At 44.6% G+C, this 18,056-nt stretch overlaps 2 protein-coding genes across 3 annotated transcripts in view; one reads left to right on the top strand and one right to left on the bottom strand.

The window, feature by feature from the left end:
* The window catches only part of LOC311006459 (semaphorin-3aa-like), a gene marked incomplete at its 3' end in the record, with an annotated part of 28,554 nt that extends 27,520 nt beyond the window's left edge, over nucleotides 1-1,034 (top strand). Inside the window, 2 exon segments of the mRNA XM_083999304.1 lie at nucleotides 677-744; nucleotides 844-1,034. Coding sequence (XP_083855430.1) covers nucleotides 677-744; nucleotides 844-1,034 — 259 coding nt within the window.
* Nucleotides 1-18,056, bottom strand: part of sema3aa (sema domain, immunoglobulin domain (Ig), short basic domain, secreted, (semaphorin) 3Aa) — a 68,274-nt gene that overhangs the window by 36,571 nt on the left and 13,647 nt on the right. For both annotated transcript variants that reach the window (XM_083999923.1, XM_083999924.1), the window contains exons 3-16: nucleotides 16,683-16,745; nucleotides 12,781-12,900; nucleotides 11,817-11,907; nucleotides 11,605-11,724; nucleotides 9,509-9,651; nucleotides 9,280-9,394; nucleotides 9,090-9,159; nucleotides 6,511-6,655; nucleotides 6,189-6,408; nucleotides 5,758-5,849; nucleotides 5,610-5,651; nucleotides 5,217-5,374; nucleotides 3,399-3,466; nucleotides 3,144-3,292 (exon numbers count right to left, since the gene is read on the bottom strand). In XM_083999923.1, the coding sequence (XP_083856049.1) occupies nucleotides 3,144-3,292; nucleotides 3,399-3,466; nucleotides 5,217-5,374; nucleotides 5,610-5,651; nucleotides 5,758-5,849; nucleotides 6,189-6,408; nucleotides 6,511-6,655; nucleotides 9,090-9,159; nucleotides 9,280-9,394; nucleotides 9,509-9,651; nucleotides 11,605-11,724; nucleotides 11,817-11,907; nucleotides 12,781-12,900; nucleotides 16,683-16,745 (1,596 nt within the window). The remainder of the gene's footprint in view (nucleotides 1-3,143; nucleotides 3,293-3,398; nucleotides 3,467-5,216; nucleotides 5,375-5,609; nucleotides 5,652-5,757; nucleotides 5,850-6,188; nucleotides 6,409-6,510; nucleotides 6,656-9,089; nucleotides 9,160-9,279; nucleotides 9,395-9,508; nucleotides 9,652-11,604; nucleotides 11,725-11,816; nucleotides 11,908-12,780; nucleotides 12,901-16,682; nucleotides 16,746-18,056) is intronic.

An 18,056-nucleotide genomic window follows, 5' to 3' on the forward strand; every position in this document is an offset into this window, starting at 1 on the left:
ACCTCATCTGTTTCTATTTTACCTATAATGGTTCCACTCACTCCCTCTTACCTACTTTATGTCCCTCTTTCCAGCCCTTATCTCACCTTTGGCTTACCCCACCTCCTCCTCCTCCTCCTGCTAGATTTTTTTTACAGCGTCCGTCCGAGATTTTTAAACCATGACAACTAGGAACAAGGGAGACACATTCGCAGTTATCCAGTGAAGCCAGGTTATGGAAACTCCTCACATCCGCAGTAAAAAAAAAAAAAAAGAAAGAAAAAAAAGCTGGATGACATAGTGGACTCTCACATCGAGGGGACAAAGACATCCTGGTTGTGGCGAGGCTTTTCAAGGGCGAAATAATGTTGTATGTGTTTCATAAAAACGGCTCATCAGAAAGCAATGAGCCTCGCTGTTTCATTGCCCGGCAGGTTTATGTTTCTTACATTCTGCCAGGCCTCCATTTTTCAACACATGTGATTTAACAGTAGAGTGAAGGTTGAATAAATACACATTTTCTATTCCTTAAATGCAAGTGAAGCTAAATGTGGACTACTGTTGGGTAACATTGCCCCCTAGTGGTTGAGGTTAAACAGCACAGGGGAACCAGCATGTGATCAGTGCACTTGTGGTCCATTTAGTAGAACATGTGTTACTTAAATTGCCACTGAACTCAAGTGTAATTTCTTCCCAGGCGAACCAGGCGACAGGACATCAGAAACGGAGACCCTCTCTCCCAGTGCTCAGACCTTCAGCATCACGGTAGCGTAAAAACTTCACAGAGACACACACATAACACCGAGTCTCCCTCTTCTTTCACACACGTATCAATCTAACTTCTGTGTGTTTCGGTTTGTGCAGAGGACGCGGACGGCATGAGCGGCACCGTGGAGGACAGGAATGTGTTCGGGGTGGAGAACAGCAGCATGTTTCTGGAGTGCAGCCCCAAGTCTCAGCGGGCGCTCATCTACTGGCAGCTGCAGAAGCCCAACGACGATCGAAAACTCGAGGTGAATGCAGCATGCTGGGAGTGTGTAAAAACCGCCGAGTGATGTAACACTCACACGGCCCTGTTTGGATTGATGGTATCTGTTTTTAACACTAATTAGATTTCTGTAGACAAAACATCATCACTCCTGCCCCGGGGCTACGCCTTTCCTGCTCTGTTATCATGTTATAACCTACGACCCTATTGACCTTTGACCATTATGACCTAGACAGGGTGGAAACCTTTGGTTGGCGCACTTTGATTGGCTTTTGACCTCATGATGTAAGAAAGTATTTTACCAAACTTTCGACTGTGATTAGTATTTGTCCAACTGGGCGTTCAGAGGGTGTGTGGGGGGGTGGAGAGATGAAGATACCGATACAGTCCAGGTAAAACAATAGATACATTGAATTTACTTCACAGTGTGATTTATCAGGCAGCAAAGGGAGAGACGGGTTCTTTTCAACTGGATGACCTCCATATCTTCAAAGACAGTGGCTCCATTCAAATAAGTGACGTAGCTGCAGTTTGTCATGTCGTGTCAGGAACGGCCTCAGGTTGAGCTGCACCCGAGACCTCTGACCCCCCTAACCCCTCACATCAGAGGACTGGGTTTATCAAAACCTGACGTTGCCTTTGTATTGTGTGTTTTCAAACGAAAAAGAGTTGCGTTTATTTTTACTGTTTCTCGCCGTCACACCTGAAGAAACATGTTCAATGTGTTTCTTCTCTCATGAAACAGCTGCAGAGGTGTTTTTATAATTGTTCATCGTTAACATCCATCTTTTCCAGCGTTGTAGTCTTCTTTTGTACGTCCTTTGTTGGCTCGTTGATTTACTTTTTTGCTTGCGTGTGTATTTGCTTGTTGCACCTTAGCATGACAAGTGGTCAGAGGTGCTTTTCAGTGATGTGTTGTAGAATTGGAGTCAAAGTCACAGAACTTCTCAGTTTATCCATTAGGACCTCCAGTAACACTTTATAATAAGTACACACTATTACGCATTAGTTACGCATTAAATACTGAATTCATCATTTATAACACATGAATACTCATCAGTATGTAGTTTATAAACACAGTTAAAATGTTTTACTCATCATTGATAAGCGCTAACTGTATTTATAAACTACATACAGTACTAATGAGTATTCATGCATTATAAATGAAGAGTTCAGTATTTATTAATGCTTAACTAATGCTTAATAGTGTGTTCTTATTATAAAGTGTTACTGGAGGTCCTAATGGATAAACTGAGAAGTTCTGTGACTTTGACTCCAATTCTACAACACATCACTGAAAAATACCTCTGACCACTTGTCATGCTAAGGTGCTACAAGCAAACACACGCAAGCGAAAAAGTTAATCAATGAGCCGACAAAGGAAGTGAATAAGAAGACTACAACGCTGGAAAACATGGATGTTAACGCTGAACAATTATAAAAACACCTCTGCAGCTGTTTCATGAGAGAAGAAACACATTGAACATGTTTCTTCAGGTGTGACAGCGAGAAACAGAAAAAATAAACGCAACTCTTTTTCGTTTGAAAACACTACAAAGGCAACGTCAGGTTTCGATAGATCCAGTCCTCTGATCTGAGGGGTTAGGGGGGTCAGAGGTCTCGGGTGCAGCTCAACCTGAGGCCGTTCCTGACCCGACATGACAAACTGCAGCTACGTCACTTATTTGAATGGAGCCACTGTCTTTGAAGATATGGAGGTCATCCAGTTGAAAAGAACCCGTCTCTACTTTTGCTGCCTGATAAATCACACTGTGAAGTGAATTCAATGCATCTATTGTTTTACCTGGACTGTATCGGTATCTAGCTTCATCTCTCCACCCCCCCACACACCCTCTGAAAGCCCAGTTAGATAAATACTAATCACAGTCGAAAGTTTGGTAAAATACTTTCTTACATCATGAGGTCAAAAGCCAATCAAAGTGCGCCAACCAAAGGTTTCCACCCTGTCTAGGTCATAATGGTCAAAGGTCAATAGGGTCGTAGGTTATAACATGATAACAGAGCAGGGAAGGCGTAGCCCCGGGGCAGGAGTGATGATGTTTTGTCTACAGAAATCTAATTAGTGTTAAAAACAGATAACCATCAATCCAAACAGGGCCGTGTGAGTGTTACATCACTCGGCGGTTTTTACACACTCCCAGCATACTGCATTCACCTCGAGCTTTCGATCGTCGTTGGGCTTCTGCAGCTGCCAGTAGATGAGCGCCCGCTGAGACTTGGGGCTGCACTCCAGAAACATGCTGCTGTTCTCCACCCCGAACACGTTCCTGTCCTCCACGGTGCCGCTCATGCCGTCCGCGTCCTCTGCACAAACCGAAACACACAGAAGTTAGATTGATACGTGTGTGAAAGAAGAGGGGGACTCGGTGTTACTGTATGTGCGTGTGTCTCTGTGAAGTTTTTACGCTACCGTGATGCTGAAGGTCTGAGCACTGGGACAGAGGGTCTCCGTTTCTGATGTCCTGTCGCCTGGTTCGCCTGGGAAGAAATTACACTTGAGTTCAGTGGCAATTTAAGTAACACATGTTCTACTAAATGGACCACAAGTGCACGGATCACATGCTGGTTCCCCTGTGCTGTTTAACCTCAACCACTAGGGGGCAATGTTACCCAACAGTAGTCCACATTTAGCTTCACTTGCATTTAAGGAATAGAAAATGTGTATTTATTCAACCTTCACTCTACTGTTAAATCACATGTGTTGAAAAATGGAGGCCTGGCAGAATGCAAGAAACATAAACCTGCCGGGCAATGAAACAGCGAGGCTCATTGCCTTCTGATGAGCCGTTTTTATGAAACACATACAACATTATTTCGCCCTTGAAAAGCCTCGCAACAACCAGGCCGCTCTTTGTCCCCTCGATGTGAGAGTCCACTATGTCATCCAGCTTTTTTTCTCTTTTTTTTTTTTTACTGCGGATGTGAGGAGTTTCCATAACCTGGCTTCACTGGATAACTGCGAATGTGTCTCCCTTGTTCCTAGTTGTCATGGTTTAAAAATCTCGGACGGACGCTGTAAAAAAAATCTAGCAGGAGGAGGAGGAGGAGGTGGGGTAAGCCAAAGGTGAGATAAGGGCTGGAAAGAGGGACATAAAGTAGGTAAGAGGGAGAGAGTGGAACCATTATAGGTAAAATAGAAACAGATGAGGTGAAGTTCTGCTCGCCAAATATGGCCACCTCCGTCCTCCCTCCTTCACTTCTATATGCTGCTCATATTTAGACACTGATCTCTGTCTCTTTCTCACACATGCCCCCTCTATATTCTGGTCTTTTTGGTTGTCTGAGCACGTGCGAGGTCGGGTGTCTGGTTCCCTTTCTTGGGGAAGGAAAATATTTGCAGTGTAGAGGAGAGCGGAGAGGAGAGGAGAGGAGCCGGTCTGGGCCTTAACCACGGGGTGTGCCACCTCGTCTGCAACCCTGCCAAGCTGGAGTATACCCACTGGCCTACTTCTGCTGGTGTGAGAAGTTCTGGATGAATGAGATGCAGGGGTGTAGTGCTTTGTGTGTGTGTGTGTAAAAGTGTGTGTGAGGGCTGTGGTGGTCAGCCTAATCCCGCTGGATACAGCAGAGGGTAATTTGAGGGTGTGTATGTTCATACCTCCTGGCTGCAGGGTGAAGCGGTCAGACAGCTCCTGTTGGCTATAATTTAGTGTGTGTGTGTGTGTGTGTGTGTGTGTGCTTGTGTAGGTGTGTGTTCATGTGTGTCTCTCTGTGTGTGTCTTTGCTATAGGGTGACGGGATTGTAACTCAGAACAACTGTTACTGGCAGGAGTTGTAACCCAGCTTGTTGGACTGAACCTCTTGGAGCCTCCTGCATACTTAGCCTGCGTTTACTTAATGACTCTATTTTGTGCCTGTGTAATATTCCCTACTCCCGATTACTTCCATGTTTAGATGTTTTGGCATGTGCCGTGGATTCGTGTACATTTTTTTCTGGACTGGCTGCACTTGCTAATAGGCCAGTGGAGGTCTGAGGCTGGATTAACAAGGTTGCATGACGAAAAGCCCTTAAGGAAAAGTCTTTAAAGCCGGTTGCAACAGCAAGAGTGCAGGTGTACTGATAACTCCCAGGTGCGACTGACTGGTGACGGCATGAACACAAAGACAGGATGTTGCCAAAAAAAAAAAAAAAAAAAAAAAGGAGGCACAGCGGCTTGGCCAACCTCTGGATAAACCCAGAGAAACAGGTTACAGAACAGAACGGTGTTTAATGCGTGTCGGCTCCTACCTCTTGGCCGTAGGAAAGTATCTGGAGCATTCGGTGCCGTCCCAGGCGCAGTACGGGTCTCTGGCCAGGCAGCACTCAGCGCAAGCTTTCCCATACACCTCACACCGGTGCAGAGACATCTGCGATACACCCAGCGACGAGCCAAGGTACAGCTGTTGCTGTGGGAGCCAAAGAAACAGCGAGGACTTAAAAACTGACAGGTCCTGCGTGGTTTAGTTCGAGAGGGTGAGGAAAGATGGTGATTGTGGGTTTGGTTCTCAGCGGGAACGTTAGATATCTTTGTTTTTTTGGCTATCAGTGCCCACAAGTTGTTGTTTTTTTTCTCTCCCTCGTACTTGGTAACCTTGTCAACAGCTTGATGATGAATCGCTGTGCGTGCGAACGGGTTCTTACCTGCTTGGTGGACAGCTCCATGGCAGTAATGGGAGTGGGCTCCTGCACAAAGCAAACACAGCCTGTTTACCAACCACATCCATGGACAACATGGTGTTTTTCATAATGTAGCAATGACGTCAGCGGCATAAATTGTTATCAGTCGTACCCTGAAGACGGTCATCTCCTCCAGCACCACCTCCTCCAGGTCATGCCAGCTCTCTCTGGGGATCGTCACCACCTTCAGCACTGTTCCCATATCTGAGAGACCACAGACGCACAGGAAGTGAATATACGAGCCTATTTGTATACCACACGAACAGATTTGTTTGTTCAGTAAAAGCTTTGTTTGTAACTGGAATAGAAAATAATTAATAAAGGAAATTGCCATGTATGTGTGTTTATTTGGAAAAAGGAAACATAATAAGAGTTTCTGGTGAATTATCAAATTTTTCTTCTTCATATTTCTGAACTGCTCTCTTATCAAGAGAACTTCTGCATAGACATGTTCTTCTGGAAGAGAAAAGATTTTCTAAGGCCCAGACCTGAAATCAAAAATCAAAAATGAAGCGCAAAGCAAACAACAAACATGTTTCGTACCTGTGCCGATGAACATGACGTCATACTGTCCGTCCTCAGCCTCCACTCTGTCCACCACCAGCTGGGAGAACTGGTAGTCCACGTCTGTCCTCACCATGATGGGACGGCCGCCTATCGGGTGCACGGGGTTGTACATAGCCGGGTGGCCCCTGGCGAAGGTGATGACATCATCGGGAAGGTCCTTGGTGGAGTCGAAACCTCCGAACGTCTTACTGGGACACTGAGAGAGACACCAAGATGGACAGGTAAGTTTTAGCACTGATGTGAAGCACTGTTACTGTATGTCTATTTGGTGCTCTGTTGTGTTTGTGTGTAAACTCACAGTGCCGGGGCGAGGGTACGGCACCCTCCCTTGGAAGGGCACCCACTGGTAGTTGGGTCCGTCTCTGTGGGCGTAGGGACCCAGGAAAACTCTTCTGATGTCGGCCATGTTGTACATACACACAGCTGAGCCTTTGAAGATGTTACTGTGGAGGAGAAGAGAGAGAAACGGAGAAGGGGTGAGATACAAAAAGAAAAAGAGTTGAAGTAGAAGAGAGGGAGGAAGGAAGGGAGGGGGCGGTGAAGTAAAGAGAGATGACTGAGACAAACAAAGGGGATTTACAAATGATCGGTCACAAGACAGGGATTAGGAGCTTGTGAAATACTGAAGAAAGACAACAAAATGACCCTTCATCGCACAAAGACAGAGGGGAGCAAGGTTGTCATTACCTAAGTACAGGAATGACAGATTGGAAGTCCTGTCTGATTGCTTCCAGCCTCTTGAGAACAGACAGGAATTTGGGCACAGCACCAACAAAACAGTAGACCTGGTTCAGAGAATATTTGAAATCCCCTCCAATATATTTTTGCGAGCGCTTGCTGGAGCCAGATGGGTGGGTTTTTTGTCTTCTTTTTTTTTTTTTTGCTTTTGCTTTCCCACTAGCCAGACAAGGTCCAACGCAGGGCAAGGTCAATCAATCATGCAAAAAAATAAGGGAAATGATGTGGATTTTATTTCAATTCATGCTCCGTCCCGGGCCGTCCAAAAACACAGCAATTTGAGCTATGACTCATTTGAGTGGAGAATCTGGGTGTTCCACGTAAATAATCCAAGAAATATATTCCACAAGAGTTACTGAAATATTCATGTGGAGATTAGGACAAAGTTAACTGACTAATTCGCTCTGAGGAAAACCAAGTATCTTAACCCTTCACCATGTCTGAAGGGATTCTACACTTTAGATTATAGATGTTCGAAACTGATCTCAACTTCAGTCCCTGACTTTTCAAGTGTCACTTTTTACAGATGGCAGACTTTCCTTTGGACAGCAAATCTCTTGCATTTGCAGGAACCGAATGCTTCAGTAAGATTCGGGACGTCCTTTGTCTTGCTGACTGCGATGGGAAGTTGTATCAGACTAATTAGGGATGTGGCTGGCATACACACAGCCGGCAGTACTCACCAAAGCATGGAAGATGAATGGATTAGCATTTGAAAATGTTAATTACAGAGAAATTCAATTAACTCCGGGGGAAAAAAAAAAAAAAAAAAGAGAGAGAGAGAGACACTCCTATATCTGTGTTTATGAAGAAGGGTGAACATGTGTTTGTGCAGATACACACAGTTTGAGAGGGAGGCATACAAATGCAGTCAACCCCACTAAAGTGCACATGCATACACACACACACACACATACACACAGATAGGGGCACAATCAAACATTGATCTGTCAGTGGCAGCTTCTTTGTGCCTCATTAAGCAGTGATATTAAAAGTCGGTCCCTCTGAATCTCGCCTCTATTCATCTCTGAAAACCGACCACTTAGAAAACCAATTAAACCACTCTAATTCCTCAATACCCTGTAATTGAATTTTAAAGCATGCATGTATGTGTGTGTGTGTGGTGTGTGTGTGTCAGTGCGGGGCGGGCAGGCACACATATGGGTATGTAGGTGCACTCCCGCCCCTGTGCACCGACCTCTTGCTTTGAATACATTTCAGAGAGCTAAAAAAAAAAAAGGCTGCACGGTCCTGATGATGCAAGCCGCCCGTCTGTATGCGTTAGCTTACGCCGCCATTCTATTCAGCCTGTCTTATCATTAGCGGTGATTGATGGTGCTTGTCCTCCTTTCAAAAGCGGTTTAGAGACACTACTGGACACAAAATACCCCCCCCCTCCCTTCCCAAATGCAAATTCATCATCATCACGATAAGTGCCACCATCTGTGCCATTTCAACTCACTTATCTGCCTTGGCCCGCGCCTTCACCTCTCCTCATGCTTCAATAGCGCCACACCCGGCCTCTGAAAACCCCATTCAGTGCCGGGGCGGCGGCCAGGGGAGAGATGTGCGTTCCTGCTGAGCGAATATCGTGTTTCTCTCGCTCCCTCCTGCTCCATAATCTGATTTCCCTACAAGCCTCTGCCAAGGTTTCAATGAAAACGGAAAAAAAAGGGGGACAGGTAGCAGCGGGGGGAACGGGGGGGAATCAGCTAAAAGCAATCTCAGACCTGAATGGAGACGAGGGGAGCCATATGAAGGAAAAAAGCAACCATAAGACACCTGTAAGTGGATTATGGGTCTGTCTGGGAATTTGGACGGGGCCACGCTTGGTCGCTCGCATTTTGCCATGTCATTTTGAATGGTGAGGAAATTACAGATAAAGGGATGGAACGAAAGATGTGAAAGGGAGGAATCCTTGAAAGGAAATATGAAGCGTGTGTGTTTTTCAAATACAGAGGAAATAACTTGTCCAGGAGCGGTTGCCCGTCGAATATATCAGCTCCTTCTAGTCTCCTAGCAACAAATCAACAAAACAAATATGATACTACCGGTGTCTGTCAAGCTACTTGAGGATATGAGCCCCTTGTGCACACATTTTTTGGAGGTCATTGTGAAGAGATCTGGGTGGGACTGTACCTGGATGTGGTGAATACAGCGTAGATAACCGGATTCTTCGGGTCCTTGGAGCTCATGAGAAACACGTCCTCTGAAAACACAAAGCGGGAGCAGGTGAAGGTGAAGCTATTTAACTGCGTTTTGAAGAAGAGGAGCCGAGTCTGTGAGGTCATCTTTTCTCTGTAGCGCAAACAAAAGAACACACACTTACGGAGCTCATCAAAGTGTGTATCAATGCCGTTGACGCCCGGGACTGAACACATTAGCCTGGCCTTGAGGAAAGTGGTCCACTTGTTCACCAGACTCCTGTGACCTCCCATATCGTTCTGCGAAAAAACATCAACACCTTTGTGTAAGCTTTCGCACCAATTTATCTCTGTGGGAGAAAAAGTGTGGAGATACAAGCCAAGGATTTTTGTTGTGTGTGTGTGTGTTGTTACCTTACACAGTTGTCCAATCCTGGCGATGGTAGCCTTCCCGGTGTGCTCTCCGTCCATGGCGTTCTCTTTGAAAAACAGGAAGATCTTGTCGTCCTCGGGGTTGTCGCTCTCTGGGATCAGGTTAACGCCGACGAACCTGGGGTCTAGAGGCGAAGAGAAGAACACAAATGATCTTGTGAGCGCTTTTAACACAATCGCCACTTTTACGACCTAACCTCTGTCCCATTGACAAGCCTTTCACCCCTATTTTACACCTCTGAAACCAATCCCCCATGATATTCTCCAGTCACGGCTCAGTAATAACAGCCATTCACTTTACACCCTGGTGTTATAATATCTGACTTTACCCCAAGCGAGCGCTCCAAGTCCAAATCCCACATAACCCCCGTCTCTAGACCACATCCTCGCAAACACACATGGCTCTGATTGTCCCACCGGTAACACATGAATAAATTTATCTCGACTTTAAGCGCGAGAGGAAATCAAAGCTAAACGTTCGAGCCCGAGGCCTTAGGTGCTGATATACGTCTTGAACTGGAAGGGGCATAGAGAAAAGGGGGCACTCGGGGAAAAAAAAGTGGCCGCAGTCACTGAGGCGTCGTCATGCGTAAAACGAGCCTGTGTCTGAAAGCTCCGGGGTTAGCTGGAGAGAAACAAGCAGTGCCATGTTACGCCTCCGTGGCCGTTTAGGATATAGAGTAGCTGTGAAAAGGGAGTGTGTGGCCAAAGTGGGAAGCAGATTTATAAGCGCTGTGCGGGTGCGAGACCTCTGGCATGAATCATGCGTACCCCACACGCGCTTCATACCTTCATTGTGAATATGCTCCATTAAACCTACACGTTAATAAATCCAACTGTGCGTGAACTCACACACGCGAGAACGGACGGCTGCCAGTACCACCGACCGCTGAGGTCACACAATTCATTATATGTAATTCCCAACAAAAGGCGACTTTATTCAGAGGAGGTTTAATCCAACCTCCATGAAAGTGAGGGGGCATTAAGAGGTGAAGAGATGTGTAAATAAAATGCATGGATTCTGGCTTGTTAAGCCATTTAACCCTAAATCCCTTTAGAATCAGCTGCTATTAGGTATTCATTCCCAAGTTTCCTTCTTGTTACATTTGAGCACCATGTAACCTTGTTGATAAAGGCTCAACAGAATATCCCCATCCCAGTAATCCATGCAATTACAATCCCCCCTTTGTGGAGAAGGAGTTGGATTCTGCAGAATGGCTCCAATCCCAAGCGTATTTGTTTGAACAAGGTGAAAGATCGATGGGGATTAACGCGGTAACAATGACTCCTCCCTTTTAAACCGCTCTTTATTAATATGTCACAGTAATCAGCACTACAGAGACCAATGTTTGTGATTTTTGATGGTGCAGGGGGAGGAGGAGAGAGAGGTGGGGGTTGGTTGAAGGGAACCGAGAGGAATTTGACTCCGCTACAGGAAAACAGCTGAGAGCGGATTAGTTCTGTGGGAAAGAGGGGGAAAAAGGGATGGCACAGCTTGAGGGAAAGGTTCAAACTGACCTTTTGTGGCTCCCTAAGTCCTCGGTGGTGCCGAAAGATAGCCAGACAGACTGAGCAGTCAATAACCCGCACTGCTGCGCTAATCTTACTAGCACAGGCAAATCCAGTGACTTTTGTGAATGGGCTCTGATATCTGATGTCTGCACATGAATGGAAATGATTGGAGACTTGAGGCTTGTGGGAATTTAATGCTTCGAAATCTGTTGAAAAGCTCACTGGCATTCTGTCTCCGCAACTGGCCAGTGACAAAGGTTTACTCCCACCTTGCGCTGAATAGCCGAGGTAAACTGAATGGAGGCCACAAGTGTCTAATTTTAGTTTAATGATTAAGTTTTTTGTAAAGTTTGGAAATGTGTGTTATCTACTTTGTGCAGTCTGAACACTAATAGCTTCAAGTGATAGCTTGGAGATGCAAACGGACATTAAAAACACTTTAACGACTACATATTTGAGTAGAGTCCAGCGACAACACCCACTCATATATTAATACCAAATGAAACATGAAACTAGATCGTCGGAAAGACAGGAAAATTGAATTCTACCAGAGAAAAATCCTTTACCATTCAGCCATCTTGAATCATGCTGTTCTGTTCTGATTGGATGATGATCTCCCAGGGTACGGAAAATAGCAAAGTCCCTTCCCATGAAATCAGCAGATGTGCCAGAGTACAGTTCTCCATCTGCCAGTGAGAAAGTACAGTTAAGTACAAATGACCAGTTCTGAAGTGAACGCACATTTCCTGGAACCAATCGAGGCGGAGATCAAACTCACCGATCAGGAGTGAGGCCGAGAGCATTTTGGGGTCATAGGGGCTTTTCCCGCGGCCGTTCTCGAAATGTGAGGCCAGTCGAAAGATGTTGTCCTGTGGTGGAATGGGTCAGAGTTCAGGACGAGGCCAGCGAAAGCCACATTAAGCCTGGCTAAAGGTACGTTTATAGCCTGTGTTTCAAATTACAACATATTCTGATTATAGCGCGCTACTTTTAGACCGGGATGCACCACAACTTAAGCTAGATACGACCAATACGTTTTTGATTACAGAACAACAAATAAACAAACTGGAAGAAGCAGCATCGAGCAGGAAAAGCTCAAATCACCCTCAGTCTTAAAATACATTAAAAAGAAAAGTTACAACAAAGAGGCTTAACTCACTTTGCTTTGGATCAATTACTGACAACATTAGGTTAAACTACAGAGAACACACGCAGGGCGTTCTGTAGTAAAAAGCTGCATGGTGCAAGCACTCAATCCCCTTCCCATTGTCTGGCTGCACAGCCCATGCTGGTGCATTGATTAACCTGTAGACCTTTATCAAGATGACTGATTAAACTTTTATGTGGGGGGAAGAGCTGTTGTTTAATTTCCGCTGACTGAAGTCCAACCATGTAGTGACCACCTTCTCGCACAAAGGAAAACATTGATGAGAAGGTGGTCAATGACGGGGATGAATCCTGCTACACTCGACAGAAAAATGTGTGTATGTGTGTGTGTGTGTGTGAGAGAGAGAGATTATATCTAGTGCAGCTAGTGCCGTTGTAGAGCACACATTCTTTTAAGGGAAACACTATTAGATTTCCTCTCTCATTAGTTTACACTAGCACTAGTGGCACATTTCATGATTTCTTAATGAATTCGCCATTGAAATCTAAATTACCTTTTGCATATATATAACTGATTAAAACCCCACAAAAACATTTGCTTAACTAACTGTAATTCACCAAATGTATAATATTACCTCTGCCCTCTTGCCCATTTCCAGATAAGAACAGATGGGGTGGAAGGCTCCTGTGCCACAGATGTACAGGTGGGTCTGGTTGTATGGTTGGAGGACCCGGATGAAGTTAGAACACTCTTTCTGAAAAAGAAATGAGACGAGGACCATTAAAAAAAAAAGAAAAAAAAGAAGAAAAACCTATGCCTATAACCTATGAATAATTCTACACAGTGACATGCAGCTGGTAAAGACATTTAAATACATTTTGTGCGTGCAATACTGTACCTACCTGTCACAGTATATTAAATAGCCTTGCAAAGCATATGAAAGAATGTGTATGTTAGCAGCAGCCTTCACGGTGCCAATTCCCTCCTTCGTATCATAAAGTTTAAATTAAGTTTTATCCTTTATTAAAATAAAACGGACACTTGTAATAGAGAAAAGCTCTGTTGTGATTCAGCTGAAAGTGGAGACTAATAGAAAGCAGAGATTGACAGTGAATAGAGAAAAGCTTTGTTCAAATTCCGTTTAAAGCCGGGACTTTCCAGCCGGTTTTGGAAATGACCGTATGAAAACCGAGTCTCCTTCAAGGAAATCCCACCTGTAAGTCAAATCAGGCAAATCAACCTCGGATATTTAATGATCCATATGTTTGAATTTACCGAGGTTATTTGGGTTGGCTCTCCAGCTCGTGTTGATAGTCCCTGTGGTGTGAGACTGTTTATTAGAGCGCTAATCAAGGGGATTGGTTAATGTGGGAGGGTTGTTAGCAGCCTGGAGGAGTTGATTTGGGCACATGTGTTTAAGAGATTAGGCTGGGGTTTGCCTAATTATAAATACATGCTGAATATCTACCTAACAAATAACTACACATTTGCTCCGGGATTTGAAAACGCAGCACGCACATCACATCACGTCACATGCAGGCAGCCAAATAATCCTTCTTTCTTCCTCCCCAGAACACATGTATCTCTTCAGGCATCTAAGCCTCATGGACACTTCAGTTTGATAGTTTGATGATGTCCCTCAAATGAGACATAAATGGATACAAGCCTTCAGGTTGGAGTGATGACATTTTACAGTGCAGTACCAAATTACCTCTGGGATCAAAACCTTTTCCAGAAAAACAGAATTTCCTGCTATTACTCAAAAAAAAGGTAAAACTCTTGTTTCAGCACTGACTGTTTCTCCTCCACAGTCATCTGCTCTTAGACTGAGTTTGGCATTTTGGGAAATACACTTATTTGCTCTTTTGCTGAGAATAAGATGTGAAAATGGAAACCACCCTCTGAACAGTGACGGTAAAGCTGCCATTTTAGTGAGTTAACTAGTTAGCTGAGGGTTTAATCCACACTAAAAACAGTGTAGAAGTGTAAAAATGCCAATTTGTGGTTTCCATGTTGGGCAAAGACATTTTTCCCACACACTGTAAAACCACAAATTACCCGTTTGGTTCGGTAAGATTAAAGAAATAAGATACATATGAATTAGGAAGCTGTATAAGAACTGTCTGGCAGACAGATTCTGTTGACTTGAAAGACGAGTAAATGGATACCACTTATGCTTATCACCACTAAGCTTAACATGAGGCTAGAGCAATTTTAGCCAGTGAGCTAACTATCTAGATAGTTGTTTAATCCTTACAAAAAAACAAAGTGCAAAAATGGCAGTTTGTGGTTTCCTTGTTGGGTAACTACATTTTCCCACACGCTGAAAAAACCACAAATTGATCTGTTTGGTTTGGTTAAAGAAATAAGATACAACATGGTAAGCAAGCTGTAGAAGAGCTAGCTGACAGATTGTGTTAACTGACTGATGGAGGTATAGCTTTATATTTACTGTGCAGACACAAGATTAGGGTCAATATTCTCCTCTAACTCTAATGAGGAAAAGGAATAAGTAGACTTTTCCTTTCTGTCCAAATCTGAACTCATTGAAGAATGTAACACCTGTCATCTGTTTATGTTATCATTAGCCCACAGTCCCGGCACAGTTTGCATGGTGGTATTGCTGTATTCACAGAGGACTGAACCTGTATGATGTCTGGTGGCTGACCTCAGCCCGTCACCTCTATGTGTCCATGTGCCTGTGTAACTTAATGACTTTACCCCCTGTGTTTCCTACCGTTCAACAGCAGGAGTGCATGTCCCCCACCACATCATTCTCACGCCCTTATTACGTGCATTTCACAAGCTCCTGCAGCCCCCCCTCTGCCCCTCTCCTCGATGTCAGTTCTGTTTAGGATTTTACATGGCTGTCTTCAACTTAGACTCATTAGCTATGTGGGAGGTAGGTTGTACCTAAACACTGACAGACGTTAGTTATGCAAGTCACTCAAACATGCGGCTCTGTCTTGCCCGCAGGTGAAAAATGGTTTTCCCGATCACAAACCGTGTCATTATGTGAAAACCACAACACCCGCAGAGGATAAATGAGTCATTATTGGATCAAATTAACGACTCTCACTGCACTGGGCATTGATGATGACTTTCCATGAGAGGAATGGGTGGACAGATTTGTATGTGGGTTTGTATATACTTGGACGAATTGAGTGAATTTTTCAGATTATGCCGAGGCCTCTAATTGAACACGCATCGGAAATGTATGATAACTTTGGTATTATGATTTTTTTTTCCTTTAATATCTGTGAAATCTGTGGGATTAATCAGAAATGACATCAGGCAGTTGTATGAAATTGTGAGGCTGCACTCCAGCATCTCAGCCCTTTGTTCGCTGAATCAAATGCAACAAAACCTGGGCCATGTTACACACTCATCCTGCCAAGGAGAATGATACAGCCATCAGGCATTTTTGGAGGGGGGCAGCTGTTACATTTGTTCTGCGGCTGTAAATTGTGGTTTGGAGAAATGCATCACTTTGGGAGCGCTGAATGCTTCAGTAATGTCCTAATCAAGGCCTCCCCGCGCTGCACTCCGTCTCCGCTCTCACCGCCTCATTTTCAAGGGTAAACATTTTCACAGCACGCAAATACCTCATCATTGTGTTTTGTGCGATTTCGTGCTGCCAGAGCACACACTCGTTTTTCCACTGTGTGAGGGAGCAAAGGTGCGGGGTTTGCTTTGTGTGCGGCTGCGACTTTGTGTCTGTGTGTGAAGCCTTAGAAAACCGGTGGCGAGTTAGAACCCCGGTGGAACCTCTGTGATTTAAAAGGACTATGTAATTCTGGATAATCCTAAAGCCCTGCAGCCACTGCTCTCGAGACCCATCCAGCCATGAAATTAAGATCAGATACTACACACAGTGAGGGCCTAACCAAACAGCAACACAAAGATAACGCGCACTAACACCGGCGTGCACACAAACAGCGCGGCTGCCGTCGCATAGTATGTGTTCGGCAAACTTGTGCAGCGCTGCACATGTGAGCTAACACAACATGCCAGATAACGGGAACTCAAACAATACACTCCCACATAAATATGCACACATGCGCACACTCTGGGCCACCTACATAAACATACTCCCGACATTAAACTGTACATCGCAGAAGCAAATAACCTTTGAGGTAATGCATCACCGTGCCACTGAGACATTGTGTACACTTGACTGTGACCGAACATCTGTTGTACAGTGGGTCTATGTGCTCAGTTGTGTGTGCCTGTGGGGGGATGGTCTGTAGAGAGTACAGTGCGCCAGAGGTGAGACAGGACAAATCACTTTTATCCCAGTTAATGTCCTACCGCTCTACAGCGCTCTCGGGTGCTGGATCCAGACAGTCACTTCTATTCTGCATTGTTGTTTGTATATTTAATGTGGTCAGACGACCAAAAAACACAAATCCCAGAGAAATTTGAGGAATTACACGGAGGCACGCAGAACGAAGCCACACGAATCTGGGCAACAACAGACGCAGGAACTGTAGGGAGAGAGTTCAAACCATGATGCTATCATGAGTGTGGACTTACCCCAAGGTCTTTCCCTGCCCACTTGCATTCATCCCTCTTGGAGGGGGTGGCAGGCCACGCAATCTGTGCAAAAATGAGAAAAAAAGACAAAGTCACACTGTGCTGGAGGTGGAGAGGAGAGATTCACATGTTGTTTCATGAAACAAGGAGGCTGTGAGTCAATGCAGTGAATCAGAAGAAAACAGAATTTGTGTAATTCCAGGAGGATGACTTCTGATTCGTCATGTTTCATACTGATGAGGCCCGGTTTACTCATTTCTGTATTTTACAACTGCATGTACATATAATAAATACATGATGGCCTGGACCGCTACAAGGAAGATAAAGACTTGATGACAGGCGAATGAAACAGAATAGAGAAAACAGTTGAATAAAATGTAATATGTTGAAACATAAATACTCAGGGATATTTATTTACCCTCTATATCCCACTTGTTGTGCCAGTATAGAAATTCATATTGTCTAAACATGGGTTCTGGTCCAAATTATGGGATTTAAAAAGTTACATTTCTTTCAACAGTTCAAATCCTGAGCATATGGTCGTAGTTTTCACTTCAAATATGAAGAGAGAGTCGGCTTTTGATACTTTGTTTTGGAAGAGATAGGACTCATTGTCAAATAAATAATGGCTTTGTTCCGTCCTTACGGCGAATCCATCTGTGGCCCCTCGTGTCATATGAATTATAAACACACATGGAGCATGAGTGTGCATGTGTGAGCAGGAATGAGTAAAGGAATGATTAAATACTCAAAAATTGGGTGTGATTTGAGTTCTTTTTTTCCCCCGGTGGTGGCCACACAGCTGCGGAAAAATGCATGTCCCCATGCATGTGTATGCATTATTATGTCTATACAACAAACACACACACAGACACACACATTCCACATTCTGTTCTTCTAGTTAATCTCTTCTCTGGATCAGCTGAGGTTTCCTCTCTTGGGAAGCTGCGTTGCACATTTCAGGGTAATTACATTAGATTTGCTTAATCACTGCTTTTTGGCCTTTATCTTCTAATGATGCAAAGATCAGAACAAAAGAGCGAAAAGGAAAAGAAAAAATACACATCCGAGCCAAGGGCAAAAAGATTTCAGAGACACATTCTCCCTCTTTGCATTGACTATGTATTTTTCAGCACTTTAATTCCCCTGCTCGGCTCGGTGCAGCCTGCAGGCAAGTCTGTGTCAGTCTTGAGCGTCTATGATAGCTGCCCCAATCAGATAAAAAGACTGTTAACCTAGTCCAGGTGGAGTAATGGAATTATGGACAGCCCTGTCTGGACCGAGGCAGAGGGGAGTGGAGGAAGACAAGAGAGTAATGGACTTCAGAGGGAAGTGAGAAGAGGGAAGGAGAAAGAGGGGAGGGGAGGGGAGAAG

The sequence above is a fragment of the Trachurus trachurus genome, assembly GCF_905171665.1.
Source record: "Trachurus trachurus genome assembly, chromosome: 23".
NCBI classification, from domain to species: domain Eukaryota; kingdom Metazoa; phylum Chordata; class Actinopteri; order Carangiformes; family Carangidae; genus Trachurus; species Trachurus trachurus.